Source organism: Vanessa tameamea, chromosome 18 (genome assembly GCF_037043105.1).
Source record: "Vanessa tameamea isolate UH-Manoa-2023 chromosome 18, ilVanTame1 primary haplotype, whole genome shotgun sequence".
Lineage (NCBI taxonomy): Eukaryota > Metazoa > Arthropoda > Insecta > Lepidoptera > Nymphalidae > Vanessa > Vanessa tameamea.
In genome coordinates, this window is record NC_087326.1 from 2,032,707 (window position 1) to 2,048,897 (window position 16,191).

A 16,191-nucleotide genomic window follows, 5' to 3' on the forward strand; every position below is an offset into this window, starting at 1 on the left:
GCTGGTTGAGACACCTACTTGTTAACTCACTCACATCTTTCTAGTGTATATTATTATTATTATGCTATTTTTGTATTGTAATCAAGTTCAAAAAAGGAGGTTTTTTGATGCTGTCTAATTGGAAACAAATTTACCGAGCAAAACAATGAATGTTATGGGTGAATGTGTGCCTTTTTTTTGTTCTCGCTGTAAAATGCATTTAAAGACTTTTCCCCTCATGAAGTGAGCATATAATGGATTCGCTGGTGCTGATTACACCGAAATACCCATTAAAATATCAGCGGTGCCCTATTCATTTATTAAGGGCATCACGGTACTACCATGATGCTCCGACGGTTGACCCACATTGGCCCTCAAACTAGAGGCGTTCCCAGGATGCAGAAACCCCCTACTTCCAATGACGCGCATAGCACCAACGCATAGCACCTTCTCCCCTGTTTTCAGCTCAACGGGTCACCAAAGTCTCTCGCTCCCACTCCGCAGTCTTCTGTGACATGACGCATTCGCAGAAACATTGGAAAAATTAAAAGTTATAGTTTAAATTTTTTCCATGGGAATTCGCAAAAGTACGGAATAATATTAAATTTAAAACCTTATTATTATTTGCGAGTATCAAGTTCACACCTTACGATGAGAGTGAAAAATTCAATGTTAATGGTTACGAGATAAAATAGTCTGTCAATTGCATCAAATTTGATGTTTCAGAATTACAGTGTATCAAGGGTTTTACATATTATATGTAAGTGTGTACTTTTTATGTAATTTGGTAAATAGGTTACGATTAAGTAATATAATTGACGATCCTACTTTCTGAGCTTTTGAGTGAATTAGGGGCATAATAACATGTTATGTAGATATCATCATAGTTCGAAGCGCAAGTCTATACAGACATTGTGGTGGTCGCCGTCACATAACTTACCGATTTTTCCAAAAGATGAAATATAATTAATAGAACAGACACAATAGATACAGCAAACAGGACAGCCGACCACTTTGCCAACCATAAAAAGTTGCCTCATACAACGTTTAAAATTATCTTTAACATAGAAAATACATTTAAAAAATGCCTTTCAATTGCTCAATAATAACCTCTAACCGCTGTTTTATTTTTTACGTTCGAGTATGAACGTTAAATTCTTGAGAATGTACTTTCAAGAATATAATTAATCAAGTGAACCTAACTTCGTAATACCATTGTTCTATGTAATACGCAACGGTCATTTGCAAAGAGTTATGAGTATTGTTTCAGTTGTGTGGTAAGATGTTATGCGTTTGTATGAGATGTAAATTTGGATTTTACGACTCGATATGGACTGACCTAGAGCCTGAAGAGAGGACATCATATGTGCTAGGAAGAAAAGTGATAATAAAATTGATCATTTCATAGTGAGACTGGCCTGTGCGGAAGATATTTTAGTTAACAGATGCACTTTCTACTCCCACACTGTCATAACTCGATGGGACAGAAAATCTGATACAATCAGATATAGTTAAGTTATATATAAGTTCAGAACAGTGTGCTTTACGTGCTTTGTGAGGCATGGGATTCTAAATAACGCGAATTTGCAAACTCCAGCTTATTAAGAATTTCTCAACAGAATAATCCCAATAACTTTTAATGTCCTTACAGCTGTCCTCAAGATCAACTAGGCAGATGGCTTACTAACAAAATAACCAACAAACTGATGTAGTGGTAATCTTGTACACTGGTAATAAGTTGAACTTTGTCATGAATTTCTGTATGACATCTAAACAGAGAAAAATCATTAAAAATGGGTCATCTGGTGGTAAATGGCCCTCACCTCCCATATATATAATATCCCATCTATATAAGCAATATAAGAAATATAAACCGTCTCTTACATTACCAAACTGTCATCAACCTTGGAAGCTGAAATATTTTCTTCCTTGAGCCAACACTGGCTCACTCACCCTTCGACCAGAACACAACAATACTTTTTGTTTAGCGCTACAGTATATGATGAATTAGTAACTACCCAGAGGGACTTGCACAAAGAACTAAAACCAAGTATTTTTATGTATTTACTATATATACTTAGTAATAATTGTCTTCTTTTATTGGAAAAATGTAAACGTTAAATATTACATTAGAGCGGGTCGTCATCATAATATGTCATGGAAAGTAACACTTAAATACTGAATTACTGATTAACGATCACGTTTGTCATGCGAATAAAAGGCTTCCAGGCCTCAGATATGGTACGAAATAATTTTGCTTCGCAATCCATTGTTGCCGATCTATTCACAGATTACTGGCAACTTTTCCATTTATCAATATGTCACCTGGCATTATTCTGTTCGAATATTGAGCAAGTTTTAATTGTCATGTGAAGATAATTAACGATACTACTTAAGTAGGAACTTCCAAATTTATCAATAATAATAATATTTATTATAATGCTCTTTAGTGAAACGAATATTATATTTTATTTATATACAAATAAGTTATTTAAATTAAATACAGTTCAAATTCAAATCCAATATTTTTATTCAAGTAAACTTATTTACTATAAGGCATTTCTGTTGTGAATATTTCAAATGTTCCACCGTTTCGGAAGGATAACTTTTTCTCCAGTTTTTGTGAACAGATTATCCTTTTTTTTTTATAACGAACGAATGTTATAAATATAAAAAAATACATGTAATGAAGTGCGGATAATTTTATTTTACGAAAAAGGAAATACAAATATGTTTTCTTCAAATGTTTAGTAATGATTATCGTCGATTTTCAATCAGTAGTTTATTAACCAACAAAATTGTACGGTTGGCACAAAATGATATAATCGCGTTAAACAAAAGGTTATTCAAGGCATTATCTGTAATTTAATCTTTAAACAAAAGATAATTTTATAAAGACGGTACAACAATCTATACTTATATTAAAAATGCGAAAGTAACTCTGTCTGTATAGTATGCTTTCACGGCCAAACCACTGAAGCGAATTTGATAGAGTTTGGTATAAAGCAAACCCCTAGATAGGACAAAGGCTCAAGACTTACCAAAAGTTCGCATCCGTAGACATAATTGTGTGACTATTTAAATTATTACTGTGTTTAGACTTATTTAGATGAAGCGATTAGTGTCAGTTTTGCGAACTAATACACTACAATACTTTTTTGTAAATGCGAGCGAAGCCACAGGTAAAAACTTATACTATATATAATAATGTAATTAAATTAATAATATCAAGCAATCCATTACAAATATAAAGATTAAGAGTTTGTTTCTCTGTTTCAAGGCGCTGATCAGCTAAGGATCTACGACCGATTATTGTAAGCAATGTCTCTCATTGAACAGAAACCATTGTATAACTTTGGATGATAATTTGGCAAGTGTACTAGTAACTAATGTGGATACGGCTTGCCTGAACATTCTTCATCTTTCAACATATATTTGATTATTGTATTCGTAAAATAAACATTTCTAAAAATAAAGTCGCTACCTCTGTTACCCGACTTTACAAACTTAGTAATTATTTTGTTTCTATGAAGTTAACCCTTGATTTTATTAAAAATTCAATAAATATGAGAAAAACTGTTTCGAACTTAGTAAATGTACAAACTACTACAAAATCAATGATTTTAGAATAACTTACCGTTTGAGCGACAAAGGGCGTAGGGCGACATTCTCTTACTTTAATTTTAATATAACTATTATATTAATATTTAACTACTATTTCTTACTACATGGTGGTAACACTCTGTGCAAGTCCGTGTGGGTAGATACCAGTACTCACCAGACATTCTGCCGCTGAAAAGTAGTTTGGGTGATTGAGACAGTGTAACTATAAGCACAAGGGATATAACATCTCAGTTTTTTAAGTTTGGTGGCGCATTGGCGATCTATGTAATGGTTAACATTTCTTACAGCACATTTGTCTATGGGCGGTGGTGACTATTTACCATCATAAAAAAACGAGCCTACAGTGGGAATTTTAAGATTATTTCAAGGTGAGAGGTGTTTCTTCAGTAGGGTAATATTCTATGAGCTTTTCATAATGCTGTAGTCTTTTGTATAAACCTGAGCTAAGCTAGGCATTATTTCAAATGATATAATCCAACTAATTGGCGAAGTGTCATAAGCGCTATTTTGAAACAATACTTAAATATACTTTAAAAAAATAAGTTTCTGAAATAACAAATCTCAAGTGAGTCGAAGTTGCATCTAACACTTGGCGATTTAAAACTACTTAGAATTGAATAATCTATATTTAACAAACGGTTACATAATTATACATATATTGCGATAAAACAATTCTATCTCACTCGAAACGACTTAAGTTGAAAATTGCAATATTTTGCAACGGTAATAACTCGAGGAAGCGCTGAAGTAATTTTATACAAAATCGGGTTGTGTAATCGCTCCGAGTCTATTGTGTAGCTTCCATGACACATTCAAAAATCAAACGGTCAAATGTTATGCTCTGAAATTCGTCGCCCCTTTATATTGTGATTGTAAAGAAATTATTTATCACTTTCAAAGTTATTATCTTGTTTAAATTCTAATTATACTAATTAAATTATTATTACAGAGTCTTCCGGCATAGAATCTACTTTAACATATCCTTCTGGCGCACCGTCAAATATTAGATATCTCTAATTGTCTTTGGTACTAATCTAAGACAATGAGATTTAGACATTGACCATTTTACTTTTAATAGTTGTTAAATTCCTACGACATTATTGTTATTGTATTTATGATTGGTTTAGGTTCTATGATATACTTATATATATATATATATATATATATATATGAGAACGTTAATCAATCTCCTAATTCCGCAAGAATGGATTTATAGAATATTTTATTAATTGTAAGTAGTAGATCCGAAACATACTGGTCTCGATGATATTCACGTTCACATAGCGTTCACAAGATGAATTATGAAAATTTTAACATATGAGAAACTCGTTGGTGTTTATCTGGTTTTGATCCCACGACCTTTAGTTTAGATTCATAAAGCCATCGGTTCGTGAGCTTCCGTGAACAATGGCATGTAATGAACATATTATATCAATTTAGATCTCAGCTAATTAAAGATAGCCGAGCATTGACAATGTAATTAATACGCAATGATATGAGATCGGCCTAAAGTTTACTCGTTCGAGTATATCTGAATCTAATAGTGTGAGTTCACGCACACTGTTGCATATCGTAGCGATCTCGTAATCTTTTAGTTGACCAATCAAAATTAATATAATCTTTTATAAAGTAGACTCAATGTTATGTTAACTGTTTAACACTAATATTAAGTTAACACTTCTAACGGCACTATGGGATTAATATTTTGCATTTCGAGTTCGAACGTAACGTTCGAAAATGAACTAGGTACTTATCATACAAAAAATCTACCACTTGAACCAAGAAGTATGCAATCTTCAATTTTGATAAATAAATTTGATTGCTACTTTTCAAATATCGAAGGCTCTTTCTTGTTAACATCGAAGGCTACTTTCATGGTACAAGTGTGATCAAACGTTGAAATAATTCGTTCTTTCGCAACACGCGGCTGTTATTTGCATATAGTTATGGTGGTTTGAACTCCGGGTCAACTTGCTTGTGTCGACAGTAGAGATGTGCTTTTGAAACTAGTATAACATTGCCTATTGACATATCTACTTGTAACCTTTGTGGTTTAAGTGAACTTTGCGTGACTAGAACGATTTTTTATAAACATAACACATAGAAGTTTAAAATTGAGATATTTATAGGCAAATTTGACAACATGTTAGGTATAGAAACTTTTAAAGAAATATTTACTAGTATTATTAGGTATGGACACAAACAAACATTACTGTTTTTTTTATGAAAGTATGACAGATATATTACAAATTTTATATTGCTAAGCCATAGTATTTAATTATAGTGATTATGGCACGCAAAAAGTGGTCGACGCTTTAGTTCTAGTTTGACTCAATTTAGAAAAGGAATTTTGATACATCATTCCGATAAACATCGCGTCCTAAATTCCATAGTGCTGACGCAACACTTTCGTTATACAAAAATGATACTAAAATGCATAAATATCTAGTAAATAATCTCAGGTAAATATAACTTTATTTTATTGACAAATCACTTGTTGGTAGGGCTTTGTGCAAGCCCGTTTGGGTAGCTACCCCCCCACTCATCATATAATCTACCGCCAAGCAGCAATATTTTGTATTGTTTATATATTGTACTGACCACTTACCATCAAGTAGCACATTTACACATCCTGCTATATATACAAGTAAAAATAAAAACATTGTAATAATTAATTAATATAAAAGTCCAACTAGGTATTCAATTGGGTAGAATCTACATTCCGAACCGGCAAGCAGCTGACTCATGTCAGCTTATATTATGGTATAAGCAAATATCTTTTTCAAACCGTCATTAACTGGTACTTCTAAGTTTTATCGATATTGGTTTAGTAGTTTTTCACTGGAATTACAAAAAAAACATCTCGTTTATTCGTATATAAGATTTTCGTCATGAATTGTCTGTGATGAATTGCGTAAATAATAGACTTGAATGTACGCAATTTGTGTACCTATTTAGTAAACTTTAAAATACAACGTACACTGGTAAATTTCAGCACTAAATTTTGTAGTGTTCAAAAAATTATTTTATATACTTGCCCCGTAGTTTGTTATAATATTTTATTAGTAACGATTTGTTCATATTTGTTAAAAATAATAAAATTAAGCACTTTGTTGCTGTATAATTATAATTTTTTTCATGCAGTGGAAACCTTCAGAAATGTACCCGGGCTCCTGGCGTGGTAGCCGAGTTATGTAGGATTCCTACCTACTAAAAGTAATCTTGAAGGAACCCAGGCCTCTGGGATTTTTTTACCACGTCTTAAGCCCACAAGCGACTGTTTCTAAGAGCTCTCTCTGGGCCATAAGGACCATAAGGGCGCGCTATTACGTGAAATTTATGACTTATTGTTGCATGATATTAATTACTATTATACATTATTATATTAAATAACACATATCAGTTTTAATATTAAAATTAGCAACCCATTGATCCTAAATGTAATTTAGCTCAAATCCATTTTTAGGGTTCCGTAGCCAAAAGGCAAAAAACGGAACCCTTATAGATTCGTCATGTCTGTCTGTCCGTCCGTATGTCACAGCCACTGTTTTCCGAAACTATAGGAACTATACTGTTGAAACTAGGTAATTAAATGTATTCTTCGAATCGCATTAAGATTTTAACACAAAAATAGAAAAAACAACACTAAATTTTGGGGTACCCCATACTTAGAACTGAAATTCAAAAATTTTTTTTCATCGAACCCATTTGTGGGGTGTCTATGGATAGGTCTTCAAAAATGATAATGAGGTTTCTAATATCATTTTTATCTAAGCTGAATAGTTTGCGCTAGACACTTCGTAAGTGGTAAAATGTGTCATCCTCCCCCTGGAACTTCTAAAGTAAGAGAATGATAAAACTAAAAAAAATATATGATGTAGTCAGAGTAAGAAAACCTTCGTCAGTTTTCAAATTCATTCCTTGAAGTCGTAAACTCTTAGTACCTTTTGAATCTAACGCACTAAACAGACAACTGCATATAAAATTAAACTAACATAGTATGATAACTTGGTTCAAAATAGTGTAACATCTTTGGACTACGTCTAGTGTCATATCAACATAAAACATTTTTATGGCCTAATTAGTCATTATAAGATTTAAATTAGATATAGTGTCATATATTTTCTTGCAATATCTTGCAATCTTAGTATAAAAAGCTTGTAATGTTATTCGGCCGTTATTTTAAGTGACGGTTAATGTAATGACGTGAAGTGTGATGAGTGGTTCCATCGGCACCGGGAAGTGGTGGTGATTCCTTGGTTTGCAAAAGCGGCAAAATAATAACAATAGAACCAAAGCATCTGTCAAACTTCCACCCAAAATTGGTTTGAACGAAATCTAGTAAGTAGTTTTTTAATACGTCATAAATCGAAAACCGCAATTTATCTTTCATTCAATCAATTCAAATATAAAAAAAAACACATTTAATTTCATAAACATAAACCTTCTTACTTGCTGCTACGGAACCCTTCATGGGCGAGTCCGACTCGCACTTGGCCGCTTTTATTTTTTTTTACCCATAAATTGTTGACATATGTATATGTCAATAAAAAGCTATGGGCAAACCGGCTGTCATGGTATGGGCATTTTATGCGGAAGAATGAGGATCATGTTGTAAGGAAGGTCTTGAGCATGGATATGGATAGATAGAGGAAGGGGACGACCAGAGAAACGATGGATGGATTGTGTGAAAGACGATATGGTTAGAAAGAATATTACTTGTGAGATGACGTCCGACAGAGAAGTAAGGAAGAAGATATCCTGCGCGGAACCCATGTAAAATTGGCATAAGGGCAGGAGGATGGATATGTCAATAAAAAGCCCCGTCTAAATTTCCCTAATATTATAGTGCACCAGTTTGTACTCATTCCAACAAGACCGGACAGCACCCATGTGCAGGACATAGTAAGATCTGTGCTATGTATGTATCGAGATTGGCCGTTAGGCTAGCGCTGAGATCTCAATAACTATTAAACATACATTGCATCGGTTAAGTAATGTGTGTTATTCAGTTACACAAACCCTTTTTTAAATTAAATGAAATATGGAAAAATAAAAAGTAAAATATTATCACAATAAAAAATTTATTATCTATATAACATAACATCGGACCGTAACCGTTAAATGAAACGACAGTATATTACAAAATATGTATAATATAGGATACATGGCATTTATAAGTGGTCTGTACAAACTATATACATTTTTTTAAATTGCAACACTGAATTTCGAGTTATGAAAAAATCAAATGATTTGGGACATTAATTTAAAGAAAATTACCACATCGTAGCAAATAAAACAAAATGAAAAAAAAAAAAACTACCAAGAAAAGCAGTACAAATACTCAGTTGAGCTCAGATTATTATGGTCCTGCCAAAAAATAAAAGGTGATTAGATATTTTAATTTGTGCAGACCACTTTAATACCTGACCTCTGTATGATAAGCAAATTTAATGATATAAAGTGAGAGCATTAAAACAAGGTGTAAACAAAACTTAATCATATAAAAAGTGATGTAGGCTGTTAACGTACCACTGTTGGCCTTAGAGATTATACTACCATACTGCTCTAATGCAGGTGAATCATATATTTAAACTAAATTTATATTATATATATTATTTTCAGTGGATTATTTACATTACACATATTGTGGAATTTGTGACTAATGCAGACATTCACTTCATTCGTTCAAAATTTTTTTTTTTCACACGTCATTTATGAAATTGAATGTTTGATGTACTGAAATGAGTTTAATAGATATAATGAGATTTTTACTGGGTCTTCCCATTATAATTCATACTAAGACGATATTATATTGTTGAACTAGTTTTTGTATCGTACTTTACAGGAATCTTGTTTAACGAAAGATGGATATCATACCAATGAGGAGCGAAAAGGTTTAGAATATTATCACTTACATTTTAATGACAAGAGGATTTTTTATGTTACTAGTGATATATCCCTGACTAGCGACCCGCCCCGGCTTCGCACGCGTTTAATTTAATAATAAAGAAAATTTTGTGATATATACTCATAACACTCAGAAATAATGTAGTTTTATACCAATGAAATTGGATCATTAGTTCTAGAATTTACCCCATACATACAAACAAACAAATTATACCTCTTTATAATATTAGTAAAGATATACTTCAGAGTTAATAATATGGCTTATTTCATAGTTTTCATTAGTAATCATTTTTGCGTAGAACATTAATTTGTGATTTTATTAGTAAACAGTTATTAAACTGTCATACAGTTAGTATTTAATCAAATGTTATGTTATTAAAATAAGTTATGTGCATGACCGTATTAAAATAATTCTTATTGCGTTATATTAATCGTTAGATGGTAGAGTGGGTTAACCATAAAAGTCAATATGGCAAATCTACACACCATATTGGTGAAGCCACATGGAAAACAGATAATAAAATTTCTAACATATCAACTCGTAGGTTTTTACTTTTAATTGCGTAAAGAAACACATTGCTACCTTTATACAATAGTATAAAAAAAAACATACCAAATGGTATATTGACATACGGTCAATGAACTTTTTATTAGATTGTTTTGTGATAAATAAACAACATTTGCAATCATATCAGAGGCCAGGTATCGTGTAAAATTTACAACATATTGTGTTGTTTACATAAAGTCATCATAGTCAGCATCGAAGTTACCGTAGGCATCATACTGATTGAGGTGAGCCTGAAATAAAAGTATAATTATTATTGACTTTATCTTGTGAAAACATATAGTTATTATAGACTTTGTTCTTGTTTTCTCTGTCTGTTAATCTGTTATTAATTTATTATAGTGAAGTGGCCTTTAAGTATGTACGTATGCATTGTGGACCTCCGTCTCACCATTGGACAGATGGCTCTGAGGATGGATAAATACTTCATAACATATAAGGATAAGGTACTTCATATATTATCATTTTGTATAACTTAGAGAATTTCATTATTTCCAATGAATTTGGCGAACAATGTGTCCAGAACGTGCGATAGGTAAATGAACGCAGTTACACCGGCAACACCCCTTTCAAAGAGTTGTAAGGAAAGTATGGGGCAATATATTCTGTCTATATTGTGATATCTTTCAGAAGACTTGATAAACATTACAGGATAATAGTATTTATGCTGTAATATACAAATGCGAAATTGATTTGATGTATTAACCCAATCATTATTAAATACAATGTCAGTGTTCACCAAACAAAGAAACAAAATTTAATATTTATCAATACATACACAAACTCTTTCAATAGAAAGCAGAATGGAAAAATTATATATACAAAGGAAACTTTGGCCATATGTCTTTCTCACGGGAGGGTGATTTCTCAAGTGTGTTTATGTCATAAGTCACTTTCGTTTTGAACATAGGCTTCAGTCTATGATCAAAATGTTTACATTCATGTAAACATGGTTTTGTATGGTTAATTCAAGGTAACTTACATTATCGCCTTCCACTTTTAATTTAGCCTTGCCTTTGCCCTTGTTAGGCTTCTTTGATTTCTCATTCTTCTCCGCCTTTTGCTTTTCAATATAGAGATTATCCACTGTCATTTTTATCCTCTTAATGTCGGCTGATGGCACTGTAAACGGAAATATAGAAATGTATTATCTATATTAAAAATATTAACATTCAAATGGAGATATTTATACACTGAAGAAAGATAAACTACAAATATAAAAAAACAAAATTTCAACTAAAATATTTTCTTAGACTTTAAATATTACCAATGTTTATCATGTATTTCAAATATAACTCTCGGCCACCACTCTGTTACCAGATAAATCATGACTCGATAAATTGCAACTGCTTAAATGTAATACAAAGATAATTTCAGTCAAATTCGACTGACTGAAATCATGTAAACTTAGTCCTGGGAACAGTACAATACAGGTGGTGTATTCTTAATTTAATTTATTTTAAAACAGACTTTTAATTAAAGCTTGTAACAATAACTTAGCAATCATGTCTAGTTCACTGACCTTGAAATATTCAAAAGTTTTATTATCTTTATAACTATTAGCTATGATTATTTATTTCTAACAAGGAAATAAACATTTCTCAGCGTGCAATTCATATACATACTTACTTTGTACTACAATATTTTTGACCAGGTCATCGACAAAGGCAGGGAATTCATCTTTGGCTTTGTAAAAGTTGATCTTTTTACAAAGCAGGTCCCCAAACTCTGTAAACTCATCTTTATTGGTTGGATGGAAGTTATCCAACTTGCCACTACTGCCTTCAGTCACACCTAGAACAATGTCAACAGTTAATCAAAATGCATGTTTATGTTGTCATTTTACAAAATTATATAAATATTATTGTCTGTTGTCTGATCATGACCTCCTCACAAATTACGGCCAAAGCTGCCATTCTCAAGAGAGCCTAGCTATCTACACACATATGCGGGGATACAAGAAACCCTCTCTTTTCCCTCATTCTATTAATTCAATGGGGGGTGCAAATGTTGCAACACTCAAAACAGGTGCAGGCCAATAAGCTTTCCTGCGAGATGTCGGAGAAACGCTACTGAGAATTATTTTACAGGAGAATCAGATAACTTTATTGGCTCCAGATGATCGAATAACCTCAGGATATGTGGCTTTATAAGCCAGCCAATTGCCCCATTGCAATTAAGATTATAAAGATCCATCAAGAAACTCAGCAGTTAGTTGCTATTTTTTATTGAAATAAATAACACATGTATAGTAGTACTATCGAGGCATAGTCAGTATTAACTGTAATGATAAAATGCAATACAATCGAGTCTTTGAGATATAAATAGAATGACATTCCACATTCCCTGCACCTGTACGCAAGCAGCATGATGGAATAAGAGACAAACCTCCCCAAAAGAGGAGGCATTAGTAATTACTAATACCTTAGTAACTTGTATTTTGATTGTAATGTTTAAACTAGATTAGACTGTAAAATATTTTTTAGAAATATATTTGTTGTATGGATCTTTCTTAAACAACTTCTAGAAGATATGATATTCCAACATATTAAGATAATCGCCAAGTATACAAAACATTAACAGCAATTATCATTACCAATTGTTTGTAATAATTATGTCATAGATATAATTAATTAATACAATTTATTTATTACAACAGTTAAGTAATTTAATATGAAATCATATATAAACACAGAATTGACCAATTTTATATACATAAAAAAGTCTGTTATTATTCACATTCTATGAGTTTGTAACTTTGTATAGTTGTCTGCATTTGTTGAAGATTTATAGCCCATTCCACTCAAAGAATAAGTAACAGTTTGGGTATATTTTATTATATTTTGCACAACATTGCATTTACAAATCAAGAAATTTTTAAGGATTTTTAGGGCTGATCTTTCAGTTTGACCTTGAGTTGAACCTTAACTTTTAAAAACATTGACATATTATCAGATACTGAATACTTATTTTATTCGGTCTCAAATATTAAAATTGACTATATATCAGAAATTTTAAAAACATTTACATAGATACAAAGCTATCAGTAAGTCAAGTGGTTTAGGAATCTTTTTATATTACACATTTAAAATGTAAACTGCATTCTTACCAAATGTTTCCAAAGCAAGTCGGAGATCTGACTCCTCTTGTAATTTTTGCTGTCGCAATTTCTCAGCAAGTTTCTGTTCCGGTGTGAGCTCATCATCTTTCTCAGAAACTAGACGTTCTGCTTTCTCACGCTCAAGCCGCTGCAATTTATTATGTTATTAATATCATTAGTCAGCAATTTAAATACTTAATAATATTTAATATTTTATCATAATCATGTTTTTAAAGTGCAGTTATTTTTTATTGATCTAAATGTAATTACTATACCTATAAATATTGTTTAAAAGGTGATGAGTTAAACAATGATTTATTTATTTTGAATGTCAAATCAATGACAAAAAGAAATTATAATTTAATTAATCAACATTTTTGTGTTGAAAAATTGTCTAAATATTGTTTTCATTCTTCTGGTAACAGTTAACAAGTGATTATAAAAATCAGGCCTCATTAATACTAATTTACATTATTTATATTTTTGCTATTAGATAATCATCAATGGAATAAATAATCGGTAAACTGAACAGTCTATGACTGATCATGGATGTATGTATAATTTAAAAACATCACGAAGTAACAGGCATGTGTCTAACTTCAATAAAATCCTGCACATTCTGCCACTGAAAAGCATTAATAAATACTGTCCATAATACATTATAAAGGCATATGTTATATAAAACATGTCTGTATAATGTTTCTATTCTGATTATCAACATAAAGGCTATTAATACTGGCCCTTTTCACACCAGGCCAAAGATATATAAAAAAAAAGAAAAGACATTTTTGTACTCCCAAGTAGCCTTACATACAGCATTATTTACTATATATTTAGTAATAATTGATTGCTTTCATTCTCTTGTCATTCATTCTTCATTCATAAGAGAAAACAGCTGTTTCACTAATCACCCCTTGAACAAATGTTGTTGCAGTTATAAATTAATAGGCATATTTACATCACAAGTTTTATCTAAAAATGATTTCATACAAAATATTTGTGCTATTGAGTAATATTTTAAGTGACCCTGATTTTATTAATATTGTTGCTAAACCAAGCACACCTTGTTAAGAATATTAATTGACATTTAATTCTAATTAGTTTTAACAAAACATATGGTATACTACATACTCTTTAGTCTATTAAGCATATTGAACTTGTCTGATTAAACTCAATGTCTTAATATTTGTTATCATTACATTGTGTAAGTCATATTTCAGGAAACGATGTCAAAATGTAAATGTAAAAAGCAAGATTGTCACATTGACATATTGATACTTTTTGACCTACCTCTTTTTCGGCAATTTTGTCTAATATTTTCTTTTTAGGTTTTGGTGGGGGAGGAGCTACCTCTTTCTTCTCCTCATCCTTCTTTTCTTCCTCTTCGTCCTCCCAACTTTCCTGTAAAACGAGCTGACGTCAACACGTAGGCAAAATTGAGGTTATGTACTAACTTTAGGAGATATATCCGAAGATAATCTTATGACACTCATGTAGAGATACGCTAACAATTTGGCAGCTGTTTGCGTTACCTTGACGGTCTCTTCCTCGTCCTCGCCTTCCCATTTGTTGGACGTCAACGTGGTCGGAAGTTTCGGTTCAAAGTTATCAGCATCTGTTAAACAACGTAATGGCTTTATAACACTACTATACACAATAATTAATATATTTGCAATAAGAAGGGACACTTACCCCACGACACATCCATGGTTGCGAACTTTCTAACACTGAACTAATTCTGCTACTTTTCACGTGAAAGACAAAATCAGACAAGTCAAGTTACTTGTATCTTTTTCAACACAAGATGTCTCCCGAATCGACAATTTCTCGAACAATAACAATTCTCAGACAAATTTTGTCAAACGATAGAGACTTTTCTGCATTGAACACGACCGAGCTGGGACAAGATAAACAAATGACATAATTTCAATAAATTTCCAACAGTACTACAATCAGATTTTATTACGCAAAAATATGACTCCATCGCAAGCGATAATTCCCGAATCACTAAAAATTTCAATATGGCCGTCTGACATTTTAAATAATACTACCATACCTAAAAAAACAAAATTCAATACTTAATATTTCATTTGTAATCAAGACGGAATAAAAAAGAAAAATATATCATAATCGAAAAATAAATATAATATATCTTTTAAATTTTTGGTTTTACTTTAAAAATATCTTTTTTATAGAATATAATTTTAAAAACACTGTAAAAAATCACATTTTTTTTTAAATAAAGACTATTCTTAATTTTGTGTCATTAGTATTAGTTATATAATTATATAACAAAAAATATACATTTAAAATAACAACTCGTGCTTCATAGTTAAAACTAACAATAATAGATGGCGTTGTTAAGTACACAAGTCACAGTTAACTTATAAGATTAACCCTTAATTTGTTAGGAAACAAAAATCTATAATTATTATATTTTTTTATTGAAAATTAGGATTAGGCTTAATTAAGTGACACTGAAAAATAAAAAAATATATATTGACAATATGACTAACGTGTCCACTGTTTCAATTCGTAGTACACTTTATTTTGTTTCTCACGTTTTTGGTGCATCCACAGTTTGTTAAACCCTTATATACCTCAAACCGCATATCCTTTAGAAGCATAGATTGTTTGTTAGTTATGGAGTAACCTTGTCTGTACAACAGCCACGTAATACTTATGTCCTAAATCGGTGAAAAAATGCCGACGTATATTCGGCGAAAATAACCTATGGAAATTATCTAGTTCAGAAATGTCTTATTCTTCTACTATAGTTCTGTATTGAAAAGCAGCTTTTTTAGATCCAGTGCAGCCAATTTTTGTAGTTATGTAAAAAATAATGTTGCCAGGCGTGTACTTATTTATATTTATTATTATTATTATTATTTATTTATATTTAATTAAGCTCTCGATCGCTGATATCGCGCCCATTTGCTGTCAAATGTTGTTTATTTGGCTTTTTTCCTCTAATAGTTGGAATAGAGTATAAATAAAGTGTGTACGTATTTTT

General features: G+C 31.4%; 1 protein-coding gene across 1 annotated transcript; it reads right to left on the bottom strand.

The window, feature by feature from the left end:
• Window positions 1-8,668: 8,668 nt before the first annotated feature.
• On the bottom strand, window positions 8,669-15,194 carry LOC113400991 (eukaryotic translation initiation factor 3 subunit J). Its single transcript, XM_026640686.2, has 7 exons — window positions 14,871-15,194; window positions 14,711-14,793; window positions 14,469-14,579; window positions 13,188-13,326; window positions 11,708-11,872; window positions 11,061-11,200; window positions 8,669-10,311 (listed from the first exon to the last, which is right to left on the bottom strand). The coding sequence occupies exons 1-7, from the start codon at window positions 14,884-14,886 to the stop codon at window positions 10,249-10,251; spliced, it is 717 nt and encodes a 238-aa protein (XP_026496471.2). The 5' UTR covers window positions 14,887-15,194; the 3' UTR covers window positions 8,669-10,248.
• Between the last annotated feature and the right edge of the window lie 997 nt (window positions 15,195-16,191).